General features: G+C 43.6%; 2 protein-coding genes across 2 annotated transcripts; one reads left to right on the forward strand and one right to left on the reverse strand.

Annotated features, from left to right (window-relative positions):
* Positions 1-313: 313 nt before the first annotated feature.
* On the forward strand, positions 314-10,587 carry LOC105388490 (zinc finger protein 729). Its single transcript, XM_048625767.1, has 5 exons — positions 314-641; positions 3,414-3,546; positions 3,874-5,023; positions 5,187-5,988; positions 6,282-10,587. The coding sequence occupies exons 1-5, from the start codon at positions 522-524 to the stop codon at positions 8,973-8,975; spliced, it is 4,899 nt and encodes a 1,632-aa protein (XP_048481724.1). The 5' UTR covers positions 314-521; the 3' UTR covers positions 8,976-10,587.
* A 263-nt stretch (positions 10,588-10,850) lies between these two features.
* LOC105397752 (general transcription factor IIF subunit 1) lies at positions 10,851-17,229 on the reverse strand. The gene is made up of 13 exons (XM_048625770.1): positions 17,026-17,229; positions 16,735-16,910; positions 15,931-16,065; positions 15,560-15,661; positions 15,248-15,316; positions 14,790-14,908; positions 14,118-14,246; positions 13,527-13,638; positions 13,182-13,247; positions 12,850-12,995; positions 12,255-12,356; positions 11,770-11,902; positions 10,851-11,207 (listed from the first exon to the last, which is right to left on the reverse strand). The coding sequence occupies exons 1-13, from the start codon at positions 17,044-17,046 to the stop codon at positions 11,003-11,005; spliced, it is 1,515 nt and encodes a 504-aa protein (XP_048481727.1). The 5' UTR covers positions 17,047-17,229; the 3' UTR covers positions 10,851-11,002.
* Positions 17,230-17,764: the final 535 nt, after the last annotated feature.

Here is a 17,764-nt window from a genome sequence, read left to right on the forward strand (position 1 = left end):
ATTGGCGCTGTGATTGGTGCGACACGACACGAGTTTATCGACAGGCAGAGTAAAGAAATACTATTATTCTGAGGAATACATACATTCATTAATGCGTTTTGATTTTGCACTAGTTGTATGCTAAAAGGAAAAGTATAATGAGAACTACATCCAAGTGATACGATTTTGCTGTTATTTTATTAAAATTTGTGCTCTTTTTGTGGTTCTTAAAAATAACGGAATTTTCCACATAAAAATATATAAAACCGACATTGTTATTGTATCAACATTACAATCGCTATATTTTCATTAAACTAAACACAACTCAGTTTCCGAATATTTCCGATTGTGCCATTGGTGATTGCCGGCGAGGTTTTGGGATTTTTCTTAAGATTTTCGGTTAAATAGTGAATAAATATCTCAAAATGATATGTTTATAGTAAAATGCATCAATCCTCTCGTGCTAGACCTAATTTAATCAGTATTTGCTGATATCGGAAGTGATGTTTCCAATGACATGAAATCTTTGAGAATAAATCAATATGGCCCTCAAACTAGGAAAATGCCGACTCTGCCTAAAGCTCGGGGACTTTTACTCCATCTTCACGGTGGACAACTCGGTGCAGCTGGCGGAGATGGTCATGGATTGTGCCAGAGTGAAGGTAATCACCGTAAAAATATGTATTTTTTCTTACCCTGATTTCAGCTTAATCCTTTATTACCTCAATACATACCTCTCGTCTAGTGAAGAGGGTAAAGATAAAAAACCGCTGTGATAAAGATCATTCATTCAACTGAAACTCACTGAGTATCCAATTATTACAATATTTCATAGTTAGTTAATAACTTTGAAAGTAACCAACTTAAGGTTATAATGTGGCAAGTTACTTGGCGACCCTCCTTGCGGGGTGAAAGAAGTGGCGGGGGCGAGGTAGCCCGACATGCTACACACGTAGAAAAGTGTGCCCGGATTAATCTCGCGATAGCTTGTAACTATATCTGACGTAAGTAAAATTTTATTCTATGAGTGTTCCCGTAAATGTCATATTTAGCTTAAAATTTATAGTTTGACAGCATTAAAATTTGGATGTTTACCTTCAGAATATCTACCAATTTGAATTTATTTATGTAAAAGTGTTTTATTTTATAAATCAATTTCCATGTCACTTTCATGTTCACTCTCTGTTTGAACTTGTTCATCGTCGTCGTTATCCTCATCTTCATCATAGTTTTCATTAACTTCAATTATAAATCTAAGACAAAAACCAAAAAACATTATACCTACTTTGAAGTATAATGTACTAGAGTACGCCAGTCATATTAGTTCAGTGTACACCTATAATATTTTATGTTTAATTTACATTTAATTATAAATAAACAATAACATACCTGTCCAATACATCGTCAAATACTCTATCAGATTTATAATATTCGTCTTAATTTTTTATGACATGGTCGTCACAATTTCTCCACTTTTCAGGCGAATAATTAGAGAAAAGCAACTCTAAGTCTTTTATCTCTTTATCTAAGTTAGAGTCAATCGAAGTTCTTGCGAGCTCGCCTTTCACGTACCGCCACACAAGTTCAATAGGATTTAATTCCGGGTGGTATGGGGGTAGGCGAAGCACGATATGACCATTTTCTTTCAAAATTTCATCAATTTTGTAATTTTTCTCTGTGTTTTGCTCATTAATTACTTTCATTAAATCACATAAATTTTGGTTACTTTCCTAGTTACAAGAACTGACAACTGACGCACTGTCATATGGACTCTTCGTCTTTGTTGTTTACTTTTTCGTATCTGTCTGCGCAGTACCAACCTTTAGCCGCGTAGCATGACTGATCCGGTACGCTATTCTACAAGAAGCCCCTATATTGAGACATTATACGATTTGTTGTTTTTAACGTTATTTTGTTTTACGAATTATAGATACCTAATAATAATATAATGATAATATTAAAAAGGCCTCAACACTCATCCTATGACTAATGGTCTCAGGATCAATGATCTCATGTGGGTCACACTCAAATTATGACAGGCTATATAAGACATGTGGCCGCCTCGGCTGCGCGGCCGAGACTGCCGTAACAATGACATGCAGTGCACGCGTTGCCCTTCCCCGCTACCCTCCCGCTACCCGCTGTCGTCTTGGGTACCTCGTCCCCTCCGCGTCTTTCACCCCGCAAGGAGGGTCGCCAAGCAACTTGCCAATCTATAGTAAGATTGTTGTTGATAGATAGTGGTTGTAGTTGTGACTTGTAACCTATCCAAGTTTGTAGATAATAGCTACTGGTATAGCCAAAGCCAATATAAACCTATCTGCATAATCTATATTATGACAATATATGTATAATACAAAGTAAAATTCACACCATCGCAAAATACTGACTGCCCTGACATACATAAGGTACTGTTGGTACACTCAGGGAGGCTCCTTATATGCACCTTACAGGTAGTCAGTGACTAAAAATGAAAGTTTGGATAATACTTTTTATCACAGTGGCAAACCCTAGTCCTGGCCCTGTAGCATAGGGCGCTATTAAGATGTGACAAGAGTTCTCTGTCTCGCTCGCTCTTGAAGCTGCGTGATATGAGTGAGCGCAATGCAAAACTCTTGTCACATCTTAAATGCGTCCCATACTAGCCCTTCAGTTCTTCAGTTGTTTGTCACCAACAGACTAAGAAGAACCACTACTTTGACAATGATATCGATTCTGAAGGCAGAAATTTTAAATTTAGCGATGTCAAAACTTTAATTTCTTTGTTTAAAATTCGACTCTATGATTGTTTACATAAATGTCATTTTATGCTAGCAATTTTTTTAGTTTGACAGCGTTAAAATTAGAATTTCTGCCTTCAGAATCAACATCAATATTCCTGTATTATTCACAATGATTTCAAAAGGAAGGATATGCCCGTCAGAACATTTTGTCATAAGAAAATGGCACCCGCTCGCTGGCCCTAATTCATACAAATTATGACAGATTTATGAGATTTTAGGGCCAACGCGAGGGTGTCATTTTCTAGAACGGTTGGGCCTGTCCTTACGCTAGTAATATATAAGTCAATGATTATTCATCATAAGTTAATATGCAGATGTGATAACATTTATGGAATTGTGCCTACTTATTATCTACAGAATGTAAATTACTTACATGCTTTCAAAATTAAACTATAAAATTAATATTATTTCATGGCCAAACTAAACAACTTCCTTCAAGAAACATACACTTCTCTTCGTTTTTTCAATCATCAATACTAGATATCCTCTCTAGGTATCAAACTTTATACAAGTAAATGGCAAGTGTATTCTTAGCAGTTACTTATAAAAAATATCAGATACCAAAAAATCTTCTAATAAGATGGTAAAAAAAACCAGCATCTTCACCTGATATCTCTGAATCATGAATTCATCATTAACACATATTGGCAGGTGTACGAGGGCGACGGCCTCCCTGACAAGGTGTGCTCGGAGTGCATACAGAAGCTGAGCAGCGCGTACATATTCAAACAGCAGTGCGAGCGCTCCGACCAGGAGCTCAGACGCAACTATGTGCCGCCTCCAGGTACAGTATTGACGGACTAGCTGTTTTATATGTGTGGGTATGTTACAAGTGATTGCTGAAGTCTATCAGGACTTTTAGGCCACAATAGAGTGGTTAGTCAGATACATTGTGATTGTAAAGTTTTGGTCACTGACCACCAAATTTATTTATTTAGTAGCTTAGACATGTGATTAAAGCTAGTCTGTCAAGGGCAGATATACATAAAATCAGAATCAACTACTTCACATAATGTGCTAAACATCACATTTGATTAACTACATATTTTTACATGTAAAGTCATATTTTTGTAATTGCATAAAACATTTATAAATTAATATTATCTTTCAGGATTCTGTATCACGCCGCCGCCGACCAGACAAAGCAGTGACTCTGCCTTTTCCAACCACACGGACCTATCGAAGCCGTCCTCCTCGACCGAGCACAAGGCGACGCCCGCGCGCGGCCGCAAGCGCAGCCGGGACGAGCGCGCGTCGCTGCCGGGCGAGCGCGCCGCCCCCGCGCCCCGCGCCCGCCCCGCGCGCGCCCACGACAAGCGCCCGCGCCTCGAGTCCACATCCTCCACCAGGGACTCCGACTACGAGGACCGCAGCGCCTCCCACTTCTCCCCCGAGCCGGAGAGCGACTCCGACTCCCCTCTCCTCAAAAACGAATTCACCTGCGAAATCTGCTCCAAATCCTTCCAGTCAAAGGCCTCGCTCAACTCGCACAAGCAGTGGCACACGCGTAAGACGCCCTCCTACCTCACGCCCAACAAGTCGCTCGGCGAGGACAACGTCGTCGACATCCCCAAGAACAACGTGGCCGACTCCGTGGACGACGACGACAAGCTCGCGTGCGACGCCTGCGGCAAGACCTTCAAGCTCAAGATCATGCTGAAGCGGCACGCGGACTCGTGCAGCAAGCAGCAGCAGCCGCCGGCCGACCTGTCGCCCAAGAAGGAGCTGCTCATCTCGCTCGAGCCCATCGTCACGCCGGAGAAAGACAGCGACAAGAAGATCAACTGCGATCTCTGTCCGACCAAGTTCAAGAACGTGGAGAACCTCGAGAAGCACATGCGGGTCTGCCACGCCGCCGTGCTGCCGGAGAAGAAGCGCGAGAGCCTCATTCTGAAGATCTCTAAAAGCGTGAACAAGAAGGAGCCAGTCCCGTGCCTGTACTGCGGCAAGCTGTTCGATGACTACTACGTGCACTCGGCGCACTTCAACACATGCCCGCAGCGGAGTGACGTCGCGTCGCTCACGTGCCGTCTGTGTAAGAAGACCTTCAGCCGCAAGAACAGTTACTTCCTGCACTTGAAGAACATTCATCTGGAGCCGCGCGTGGTGTCGCAGGCGGATGATGGCAACCAGAAGGGCGAGAGCTTCGAGTGCCGCATGTGCAACAAGAAGATGGCGACTCAGGAGCAACTGATCCAGCACCTCGCCGCGCACGTGTCCAACATAGACGACGCGGGCTCCGCCGCCGACGAGGAATCTAGGTAAGTGTAGAGCTAAAAATAATTAATGTTGTCGAAAACCCATGAAAATTGTTCTCTTTTCATAAATTTTCGGTGTCCGGTGTTTTTGTTATAGTGGCCAAACAAGATCAATATAAACTCTTGCATAGTTATAAACATTATAAAAATCCTTATTTTCCTCCAGGGCCAGCACGGTAGACGACTCGGCGTCCGTGCACTCGGAGCAGAGCGGCGTCGCCAACGGCCCGCTCAAGTGCAAGCAGTGCGACAAGACCTTCACGTACAGGAAGTCGCTCGCCAACCACGAGATCAAACACACTACCGGGGAGCTGGAGATCAAGACCGAACCGCCCGACCCCGCGCCGCCTACCTACAGAGATACTGACTCAGAAGATGATGATAGCCAAGAGGAAGACCTGACCTGCGATATCTGCGAGAAGATGTTCTCCTACAAGCGCCTGTTAATACACCACAAGCGCACCAAACACAACATGAGCTCGGGCTACAAGCGCGCCAACATCAACCTCAAGGACTGCAAGGTCAAGTGCCTCATCTGCGACCTGGAGATGACGGTCAACACGTACAAAGAACACAACAAAGACCACATCGCGAAGGGCGTCAAGCCGCGCAACCAGTACACCTGCCTCGAGTGTGGAGATACCTTTAAAAATTTACAAACTCTCGGCACGCATATAAAACTAGTCCACCGGCTGAAGAAACAAATGACTTCCAAAGTGGTGGTGCCGGACTTGGCGGATTTTTGTGAGGTCGTTGTGACTAAGACGGAACCGCTGGACGAGGTCCAGAGTCACAACGGCTCCAGTGAGGTTCCATCCGCCAAGCCCCGCGTCGACCTGACGGGCTTCACGTGCCCCATCTGCAGCAAGAAGATGGGCACGCTGGTCGCGCTCAAGCGCCACGTCAACTGGCACACCAATGTGGGGAACAATATTGAGAAGAAGGTCGAGTGCTTCGTTTGTCAAGAGGTGAGAAAATATCTATAACTATAAATACCTTGTTTATTTTAACTATGCATCGTTATAGGTTCCAGCTTCGATACTGTTTCTTATTGGCAATCGCGTGCAGTAAATAGTTTTTTGTAATGTTGTCCATGTTTTTGTGTACAAATAAAGAATATCTATCTATCTAAAGTAAATAAAATACTTACAGACATGCATCTAATCTATAGATTCTAAATCAGCGGTGAAATCGCGTTTTCCAATTGCCTCAAAATTTCAGTTAGCACAACCTTTCTAACAAAAACCTTGTCACATTCCAGACGTTCCGCTTCAAGGGCCACTTCAAGCTGCACATGCGCGAACACTACAAGGATCCTCACCTGGACCCCAAGTTCCTGCTCTGTTCCATCTGCGGGCGCCGCAGCAAGCACCTCCGCGCCGCACAGATGCACATGAACTTCCACAAGCAGACCCGCTTCCAGTCACAGGACTACCAGTGCGCTATATGTAAGAGAATCTTCCAGGATAGGAAGGTGTATTTGTCCCACATGGCCATACATTACAAGAGGGGTGATAGCGTCTCGAATACGGTCGTAGGCGATATGATACCAAAGAATAAGCCGCCGGTGAACGCGGAAGGTAACACTACGTGCCCGCATTGCGGGAAGGTGTGTGATTCGGAGGTGTCTCTGAAGCACCACATTTCTTGGCACAACAGCAAGTCTTCTTTATTCGGCGCTCGTCACGAGTGTTCGCTGTGTGGTCTCGTGTTCACCAACAAGCGGCGCATGGAGCTGCACCTGCGCACGCACTACGAGGACGACGACGGACCCTACAAGTGCCAGGTATGTGGAAAAGGGTACAATGATGAGGAGTACTTTAGAAGACACGTCAAGGGACACAATTTCGACCATCAGAGCCACCAAAAACGCATCGCGAAGTTGAGAGAGAACAAAGTCAAGTGTCCGATATGTAACCGGTATTATCCGGACCTGGTGAAGCTGATCCGGCACCTGCGGCGCACGCACCCGCAGAGCAAGATGGTGAAGGAGGACCCCGACGCGCCGTCGCAGCAGGCGTGGTCCTGCAAGCTCTGCGCCAAGGTGTTCCTGGACGAGCGGCGCCTGCGCATGCACGAGGAGCGCCACCTGCGCAAGCCCGAGTTCTTCAAGTGTCGCTTCTGCGGCAAGAAGAACATCTCGCAGAAGGCGCACAACGTGCACATCAAGGCGCACCTGGTGCGCAAGCACGTGGACGCGCCGCTGCAGTGCTACAAGTGCGAGCGGACCTTCGTGCGCGGCTACGACCTGCACTGGCACCTGCGCGACGATCACGGCATCACGGAGACCTGGGCGGCGGAGCGCCACCAGCCGCCCCTGGCCGGCCCGCTGCGCCCGCTGCAGTGCGCCGTCTGCATGAAGGTGCTCGCCAGCCAGGGCAACTTCGAGCGCCACCTCGACTACCACAACTCCCTCCGCTGCAACTACTGCTTCGACTACTTCACGGCGCTGCGCTTCCTCGAGGGTCACCTCGCCTTCTCGTGCGCCAAGCGGCGGCTGCTGGGCGACACGGAGCCGCACGCGCGCAAGATCAAGTGCCCCGAGTGCTACAAGGCCTTCCACCTGCAGGTGAAGCTGGACTGCCACCTGCGCGCGGCGCACGGGCGGCGCGTGTCCCGCGAGCCGCCCGCCCCGCGCCGCGACGCCGTGTGCGACTACTGCTTCCGCGTGTTCGAGAACGAGGACGCGCTCGCCTCGCACAAGGTGTACCACCGCACCGTCGGCTACTACGGCTGCCGCTACTGCGAGCGCAAGTTCAACACGCTCACGCTGTACCGCAAGCACAAGAACCACCACTTCGCGCAGCTACACGTCGACGAGCCGGTCAAGTGCGAGCACTGCGACCGCACCTTCGTGGCCTTCCGCGAGATGATCTACCACATGCGCGACGACCACGGCGACGACAAGGACTGGGTGGTGCTGCCCAAGGAGTCCATCGAGGAGCAGTGCCCCATCTGCAGCAAGGTGTTCTACAACCTGCCGCGGCACCTGCAGTACCACGAGGAGAACCGCTGCAGCAAGTGCCGCGAGCACTTCTACTCGCGTCTCGACCTCGACCACCACCTGTGCCCCGTGGACTCCGACGACCAGCCCGACGACCGCCCCGGCGACGACGACCGCCCGCGCTACGAGGAGTGCTCCTTCTGCTTCAAGCCCATCACCAAGACCAACTCCAAGCTCAAGCACGACCTCATCCACAAGGGCTCCGGCTCCATCTCGTGCCGCTTCTGCATGCTCAAGTTCAAGACGATGGATGCGTTCAACATCCACGCCTTCTCGCACCGCAGCCGCAAGTACAAGAAGAAGCCGATCAAGTGCCGCCAGTGCGGGGAGCAGTTCGTCACGTACGGGCCCTTCATGAAGCACATGGTGTCGGTTCACAAGTCCAAGGCGAAGATGCACTACCGCGCCGTGGTGCGCCCGGAGCGCTGTGTCGTGTGTGGCCAAGATTACCCCAACCTACACAACCACTACAGGGCCCATCTGGCCAATCAGTGCGCGCGATGCCGCAAGTACTTCACCTCCTCGCGCCTGTTCTCGCAGCATGAGTGCGATAAAGAGGACAGCGATCCGTCGAAGGTGTTCGTTTGCGACGAGAACTTGCAGTTTTTGATCAACACGCACGTGCCTAAAGACATTCAGGACGACGAGAAGTACTATGGCATGGACGACGACGAAGAAGAAGAAGTGGATGTGGAGCAGCCGGAGACGAAGCCGCCGGTCGCCGCCGTCGAGATCCACGACGACGACAGCCAGAACACGCAGCTCAGCGACAACATGGAGCATCTCGTGCCGCTCTCCATCCAGTCGCCGATCATATCGGACGTCCTGTCGTTGTACCAGGAGAAGCAGGACGCGGACGCGGCGGCCGTCGTCGTGGACCTCAGCGACGACGACGACGTCAACATGATGGCCGTGACGCACGACACCGTCACCATAGATGATGACGACTGAACTGCCAAGGTATGTTCTTGGAGTAATGATACGAAATGGATAGTGAAATTATGATTTTATGAGCGTTTATTTGTGAATCGCTTTGGTTTGCAAAGTATTTCCAGTGAATTGTAATAATAGTTGTAAGATTACGGTAAGAATCTCAGTTTATCGAAAGTAATAATTAGTGTCCACTTGTAGGTTTAGCACGCATCGCATCAATCAGATTGTCACAAATTAACGGAGCAACAGAATTTCCATTGAGAAAAGCATTTCTATGATACTATACCGTTTGATACGATGCCTGCGATAATAGGTGGGTTTGTCACCGGCTACTGGCTGCCATGTGAAATGTGAATGAATGAGATGAAAAATTATGTTTTTGTTTGTAGACGAAACACTAACAGAATGGTTCTTCATTAGTGCTCAAACAAATAATCAGTTAATTTATATGTTCCGTGTATTCTTTAGATTTAGCGCCAGCTTTTGCACCTATAAGGATATAACTTTTTTCGATTTCTAAGGTAGATTCGATTATAGTGTACATTATTATTTTTATATCTTAATTGCCAAAACCATTCTGTAAGTGCTTGATTTTATGTGTTAGGTTTATGTGATTTTTTTATGTGCAGAGTGTATAGCTGTTTATACATTATGACTCGGTATGTGCTCGATTTTATTACTTTACGGCTGTAAATAGCTTAAAACATTGCATTTAATTAGAGAGTAACAAATAAGCAAGTGGTAGGTAGCTGTTGCCATGATGATATATTATAATCTCCGAAGATTTTTTGGTTCTTTAGGTAAACCAAGATTTTATTACCTAATATAGAATCATAAGGATAGTGATAATGTTTCATGAAACACCATATAAGTATACATATATAACATTGTAGCGTACAAAATAACTTTCTCGTGCATGAAATATTTCAGGATCATTCCAGTTATATTGTGTATTGGATTAATTTTTACACGTTCAACACTCATATTAATAGTGTAACTGTAAAATGTTTTCTATGGATTGCATTATAGTTTATAGGTATAATCATGGTGTAATGATTGAATAGGTACTTACAAAATTATGGACATGCCAAAGTATGGTTTATAGTTAACTGAATGGCCAGTTGATAAGTCAAAAAGTTAAATGATTCGTAACAATAATTATGTTTATCATAAACACGTTACTTACAAAAGTGACGCAAGTTGACTAGAGAAAATGTTTTTCTAACTATTGGACACATTTATCTAGACATCTTAGGTACCTTGAAATGCGGTATCATTTACTATTACTACCTAAATATACTTTGCATTTTCAATGATAAGCATAGAAAACAAAATTGTATTTTTTCGTGCCTGAATAATAACAAAGTATATGGTACTAGGTATTCTCTTATCCTTTAGGTCATAATATGATCTTACTAATGTAGTATTTATGTATGATATGGTAATCTACATGTAATGAGTAAATAGTGCTGCAGAAGTTTGATTTTTTAAACATGAACAATTGTATTGAGGGTTGATTGCGATTTAATTTAGTTAGTTTTTCTCTTTAATTTTGTTTTGTTAATTTCATGATGTGGTAATTAAATTTTAAATGGATGTTATCTGATGAATAAAAGTCTTATCGATCGAATTATTTTTGTTTTCATTTGTATCAATCATACCTAGTAGCAGTAGACCTTTTATTCAGACTCAATGGTGATTTACTGCCAATTTCAATAACAGTAAGGCCGAGTTTTTTGATCCGTAGTCAACTTTAGCTATTAGTAAAGTTACGTTTCAGCTGCATATAATTTTTAACTAATGGTTGCGTTTTTTACCAATGGTTGAGTAAACTACGGATAAAAAAAACTGGCCCTTATTCTATCTGACGTAGGCACAAATAAAACAACAAAATAATTCATTATAATTAATTAACTTACAACTTTAATTCCACTATCTGCACATAGGACTTGTACACAAAACTGCGACAGTAATCAAGCATTTGCCCTGAAAACAGTCAAAACCGTCGCAGTTTTGTGTACAAGCCCTTAACCTTACAAAACACCTCAGTGCTTTATACTAAGATACATTTTCCCGTTAATGTTCTGCTTGTGGGGGTTGATTCTCTTGAGGATCTGGGTCATGGTCTCGACCAGGCGCTCGCTGCTGACTCCCGTGCGCTTGGACTTGAACTTGGTCAGCAGCTCCGTGGTGGTCATCGGCTTGCGTGCCAGGTAGCGCCGCACCGCCTCTTCTGTCACGCCGCATTCACTGCGAATGGGGGTTAGGAGTTAATTAGGTTGTGAGCATATAGCCATAAGTGCCTATTCCATATCTGCCGTACACGTATAGCATAGATGAAGATAGTTGCGATGGTAAATACAATTTTAAATCTGTACCAGGAGAAACTCATCAATAGTTTGTAATCCAATCCATTTCAGTATCATTCAATTCACATTCCAATATCCTATTTTTAACCGACATCGAAAATTTAAGTATGTATTTTTTTAAATAAGTTTACACAGACACACACCATTGTACATAATTTTAAGTTCTATATTTATAGAGATGGCTCAGGAGTTTCTTTTCCCGTTCTTCTGTTATAATAGCCCAGACAGTCATATATGTCTGTGAAGAGCCCCTTTTCTTTCCGAATGGGGAGTAGTTTTTTAGTTGACTTTCGTCAAGAATGTATTTAACGTGGTGTATTTTACGTGGAATAAAAATGTTTGATTTTAAATAACTTTTGGGAATAATGTGCACTGTGCAGTATTCAAAAATACTTCCAGCCAATCTAACTCTATAGTTACATACTGTAAGTTGAGATACATACCTATAAGAGGGGTCAAGCTTATGCCTCTTAGCCGGCGGTCCGTGGCTGTTGGCGGCGGCGGCGGCGGCCACGGCGGCGGCGGCGTTGGACGGCGGCGCCGGCGACCCCGCGCGCGACCCGCCCGCGCTGCCCGCTGGGTGGAACACATAGATAAATTACACATTGTTGAACAAGGGATGAAACGTTATTTAGTCCCCGATGTTTTTAACGCCTGAGCATAGCGACGTGTCCAACAAAATTTGTATTCATAAAAATAAGGTTTGAATAGAATAGAATAGATACGAATGCATTAACAGTATGATGAGCTGAAGTATTTATCTGCATATTGCATATTTTTATATTGCGTTTAAAGGATTAATATTAAATTTGAGTTCGTATAGAAAACATAAAAAGCTCTGTATCTTTTAATAATACCTACCAACTGTATTTGGCCATCCTGCAAACATTTGCAATTGTAATATATGTACCTATAGTTAGGTACTCACCGGAAGTGCCTGCAGCGTTCTTGTCCTGCTTGCTCTTCTTGGGCTTCTTGCCGCCGCTCTCTGGGTCCGTGTCCGAGTCCGAGCTGAAGTCGCTCGACGACTCTGCAACAAACACACAGATCAGTGCCTGGTCTAGAGCGTGGGACGCCCTCTAGCGTGCTGTACCCCTGCTGGCGCTACATTGGTTCCATATCGACGTAGATAAACATCACTGTATCGCGCCATAAATACGCGATTATCGGCGTTGATAACGAACCCGTGTAGCGGCCGCTGGTAGAGAGTAGTGGTTGGATAAAGAAAGCCGGGGACAGTGTTTTGTGGCGCTCCTTTTATGGCATAAGCTAAAAAGCGGCTTATAGGCGAGAGCTTGATACTAAAATATGACCTAACCAACAATATAGTAGTTGCTCCAGCGAGCTGTTTTGTAGAACACATGTGGTTTTGGCAAGTTCACTGATAACATTAATTACCTACTACACGAAACGACCTGATAATATTACACCTTGAAAAAGAGGGGGGAATCTTACCTGACGATTGTCAGCCTATAAACAAGCAAGTTTAACCTCGCGTCGGCCCTAAAACATAAAAAAAGTACCTTTCTTGGGCTGGTCCTTGCTCTTCTTCTTCTTGGTGAGCTTGGAGGCGCGCTCCTTGCCCTCCTCCGTGGGCTCCTCCTCGGCCTCCGACGACGCCTTCTCCTCCTTCTCCGACTCCGAGTCCTCGTCTGAAGTGAGGAGTTTTCTGTGGAGGAGTGAGGGGTGATTAGTCGTTTGAAACTTTATGTGATTGAGTTGTCGGGCGAACGCCAATGAATAGCGAATGGTAGTTTTGTTCTGATGATTGTTATAATAACCATATGTGCCTGACATTTATTGATGATTCAACTAAAACATAAAAACAAACAATAAAAACTGTAGCGTGACTAACCTGAGTGCATCTTCTTCGGACACTCCTTTTAACTCCTTATTCGCCTTGTTCTCGTGGTCCGATTCACTGAAATAAACAATAACGTTACTATGAAGATAAATAGTATTTAAAAATTACAAGTACCTTGAGATAAATAGTATTTTTAAAAATAAGTAGGTACTTATGGATTATTATTTAATCTTTCTAAAAAAGAGACTTATTACTAAGGCAAAACGATGTATATCGGCCGGACCGCATGCCACAGTTATAAGTCTGACGTCCCTGACTGCTATCCCGATGGACACGGATTCGATCTCTCGTCATGCTAAAATCCTCTTATTCCTCATGCAATACGGTGCACATTACCTCTCGGAGGAGTCGGAGATGTAGTCTCGCTCGCGGCCCTCCTCGTCACCGTCGTCGCTCTCCTCGAACGCCTCGTCTGAGACCTTCTTCTTCTTCTTGTTTTTGATCGCGGCTGGAAATTGTAAATCAAATGTAGAGTCAAAAACTACGATAGTATTCAATTTCAGGTTGAAATATCCACACAAATATCTTGTTATTTCTCGCTCACTCTTTGAAACCTAAATATAAAATGAAAAAAAAAGTAATAAAACAAATTATATTTTTAATAACTTTATCTCTTTCTTTCATATGTATTTTATGTGTACATTACATAGGATAAAGGCCGAGGATAGAGTGTATTGATATTCAAGATCATCATCAGCAGTCATCTTAAGCATGTAGACTAACCCTTTATAAGGCAAAAAAGTTTAAATATTTCGACCTTAACTGCATGACACAAAGTTCCAAATAAGGTGGCTATATTTCAGCCGCCCCCTGAAAAGGGCTAAACCGCTTTCTATCTACATTTATCTATTGTTGGCTGATAATAATAAAATCACACGTTGACGTAGGCTGATGATGATGATAGTGATAAAAAATAAAACAATGTACCCTTCTTCTTCTGGTCCTTCTTCTTCTTGGCCCCGGAGTCGCTGTCGTTGTCCTTCTCCTTCTCGGCGTCGGAGTCCGACGAGTCGTCGTCCGAGTCGATCCACTCGTCCATGTCAGAGATCTTCAAGTCTACACACAAATTGTGATTATTGAACAAAATCTGTAAGCTTTAAAAATACTTTGATAGTTGAGTAGATAGAGGGCTCGCTCGTATGGCTAAGGTCCCTGGACCTCTAGTTAGCCAACACGAAGTCATACTATTGTATTACCATAAAAAATGCAACCAATCCGCGCTCGGTGTTACAAAGGTGTTCGTATCCATCTTCTTACGTCTACACGTCCTAATACCATTGTGGTTTAAGCGTCATCGATAAGAGCATTTCCATTAGCCGGCACCGGTTACTAAAAATGACTATGTAAGCCCAGCCGGCGCCGCTATTAGGTAAGTGGAAAATAAAGGTATACCTACCATCTTTATACACTTTTGCTGGTGCCGGGCCGGTGCCGACTAATGGAAAAACGCCTAATAGTCACCGCACGTAACGTGAAGGGATCGCCTCTTTTTCTTCTGTCAATCTGTGGAACGCGAGCTCGCGAACCAGAAAAAGAGTGCGGTGACCATATTATATAGTTGTCCTATAGTTCCCTCCCCCTCACCCCCTCCCCTCTCACCTTTCTTGGCCTTCCCCTTGGTCTTCTTCTCGTCGGGGTCGTCGCCGTCGTCGGCCGCGTCGTCGCCGCGCATGCGCTTGCGGAACATCAGCGAGAAGTAGTTTATCACCTTGTTGCGTCTGCAATAACAATAACAAGTCAATAGTAATCAAAATGAAATGAGAGTGGGCGGGACACTTGGCTCGTCTAGAGGACGGAAGGTGGACAAAGGCGGTAACAGATTGGTGGCCTAGAGACGGACGAACAGCTGTTGGCAGACCACCTGCTAGATGGTCCGATGACATCTGCAAGGTTGCAGGGAAGCCGTGGACCAGAGCGGTACAGGACCGGAAGAATTGGCGTACAAATAAGGAGGCCTATACCCAACAGTGGGCGATAGAAGTATGTGCAAGCACACATCTTATATTGTTATGGTGCATTATCAGTAGGTATTAATATGAGTGACTAGAATGACTCACCTTCCAAACTCCTGCTCAGCCTCTTCGGCCGACAAAGCTTTGTATCTTTGAATAGGTTGGAAATTGTACCTGAAAATATTAAAATTCAATTCAATTCAAAGCACTCAATCCAGGGTAACTCTTAATAAAAACCACTTCAATAAAAAAACAGCTTTGATATCTCCATCTACATAAAATATAAGTATTGGAACCAGATAGCCATAGACAAACACGCAGACGGACCTTGGCCAGCAAAAGATGGCCAAGCTCTATACAGCCTATTTGAATCAGGATTAAGATAAAATTTAAAATTATATAAAAAAGTGTACATACCACTCCTGCAAGGGGTAGGCGTCGATGGCGCCGTCGGCCGCGTGCGTGAACACGTAGTACGCCGCGTTCTCCGAGACGCCCCCCTCCCTGATACCCTTGAATCTGAAACGTCAGCCTAAAAATAAAAAGAACAAGGAACTTGCAAGTTGTGTTTTGTTGCTTTTGCATTATCTAACATAAATCATAAGTTTATTAATGGGCAGTCACAACGAGGCACATTATTAACTGTATTACCAAAAAATAAGCTTAAACCAGGTTTAAAGGCATGTTTAACAGAAGCCTTTTAAGTTATTTTACAGTAGTAAACATCTGTTTAATGTGTGTGTTGTTTTCATGTGAAGAAAGAAAAGGATGGATAAATTATTTCATACTTTTTCCCAGTCTTTCCTCCAACTTTGAGGATCCATGGTTGGTCCTCTGGCTTGTACTTGCGTGCGATGATGCCAAACTTTTTGCGTCGAGCCTCCTCGCGCACGTCACGCCCGTACTCGGAACCAGCTCCAAATCTAAACAAAAACAAAGATATTTTTTTTGTAACATATTGCAAAAAAAATTACAGTAGAATGACTCCAACTCCAGTCATTCTAATAGAAGCATATTTTTTTGTTATGTATTTTCTAAATAATATTTTATCTTAGTTCTTGAGGGACACCGCAATTAGAAAATGATACTGTCAGGTCCACTGGACCTATAACATGGATGATGAAGGCCCAGTGTTGTATAGCTTCTTGGGAATGGCCTATACGCAGCAGTGAAGATTTATTATCATCATCATGTTTTTTCAGCTAAGGACACTAATAGTGGAACATTATTTAGTTGATTATTTTTGTGTGGGACATAACTGACAGAGTGGATTACTAAGGATGATTTAGACAACCCAACCAAAATGACGAATTGCCATGGCCAATGAGCTAATAATTGATTAATTTTGAAAAGACATGTCTTTAATTATCTCAATCTAACAATGAAATGAAGAATTTGAATATAGTAGTTTCAGAGCTATGTGACCATTGTGAACAGATAGACAACACCATAAGGTGTCCCCATCCCATGATACATCATATCATTATGTTTTCTTTTAGGGGAAGGCCTACCATCTGTCTTCTTCTAAGGTTACTTATTATCAACAGGTATTATTCTAATATATACTTAACTTGAATTGTTTTATATCTTACTTTGGCATATCCTCATCAATTCCCTTGAATTCTTTAATGTTGTTTTCTCTCTCCATTTTTACATGTGTCCATTTTGCAAAGTCCACATTCAGCGTGGCATTGAACCTCATGACGTGGTACTTCTTCTTCACATTCTTTGGAACGCGGATTTTGAACTCCTGCGCCCCTGCTGAAGCCTGAAATAGAAAAGATAGGAAAGATAAATAAAGCATAGCTACATGGCTACCTGGTTCTACCATGTATTGTTTAAAATATGTAGAATTTAATCGTTACATTACAATGAATACGTACCGAAGGACCTGGGACACTCATCTCTGTTTTTTTGGATGATATGTTGAGAGAACAGAGGAAAGTTGTTAGGTTATAGTAATCAGTGAGTCACTTTCAGTTACTGCTATTATGAAATAGGAAACATTTTTGAACAAAACACTGAGGAAATGATGAAAAAACTCTAAATCTTTAGTAGAAATCGCTTTCTCTACAATTTTTTGGCAACAACCAGGGGGGGGTCACTGCCTTAATGGCTGAACTTTTAGTAGAAGGTAGCGGCATCTCTTTATATTACTCTTATTACCAAAAAAGATGTAAGATGGCGTTATTAACAAGACCATAGAACAATAACAAGACACATAGATAAGTAGTATTTGAATGTCAACATTGTCATGATCTATGGCTATTATGAAGAAATTGCGTGTCAGTGTCAGTTCAGTTGTCTTACAATGTCTCGCAAATAACATTTTTGTAATAAAAGCCTATACTCTCGGTATACTTATCGTTATTTATAAATTTTATATACCTATGTACAAATAAAAATAAACATGGTGTGTTAAGAAAAAGCATCTTTATCCGCAAAAAGTGTTTTTATGAAATTCTTGTGACCTGACAGATTCCATATGGATCCAGGTTCCATGTGGTTCCACGGCACTGGCAAAGAGCGATCGACATCTTCATATCCGCTGAAGATTAAAATACTATGTGTACCAAACTGATAAATGTCGTCAAAGATTTGCCTCGCGAGGATAAATGATGC

This window comes from Plutella xylostella, chromosome 15 (genome assembly GCF_932276165.1).
Source record: "Plutella xylostella chromosome 15, ilPluXylo3.1, whole genome shotgun sequence".
Classification (NCBI taxonomy): domain Eukaryota; kingdom Metazoa; phylum Arthropoda; class Insecta; order Lepidoptera; family Plutellidae; genus Plutella; species Plutella xylostella.

Coding starts and splice junctions, on each gene's coding strand:
- LOC105388490 (XM_048625767.1), top strand. CDS start 522: ATGGCCCTCAAACTAGGAAAATGCCGACTCTGCCTAAAGCTCGGGGAC. Junction 3,547..3,873: donor CAACTATGTGCCGCCTCCAG/GTACAGTATTGA, acceptor ATTATCTTTCAG/GATTCTGTATCACGCCGCCG. Junction 5,024..5,186: donor GCCGCCGACGAGGAATCTAG/GTAAGTGTAGAG, acceptor ATTTTCCTCCAG/GGCCAGCACGGTAGACGACT.
- LOC105397752 (XM_048625770.1), bottom strand. CDS start 17,046: ATGAGTGTCCCAGGTCCTTCG. Junction 16,911..17,025: donor TGAGTGTCCCAGGTCCTTCG/GTACGTATTCAT, acceptor TTTCTATTTCAG/GCTTCAGCAGGGGCGCAGGA. Junction 14,247..14,789: donor CAAGGGGAAGGCCAAGAAAG/GTGAGAGGGGAG, acceptor ATTTGTGTGTAG/ACTTGAAGATCTCTGACATG.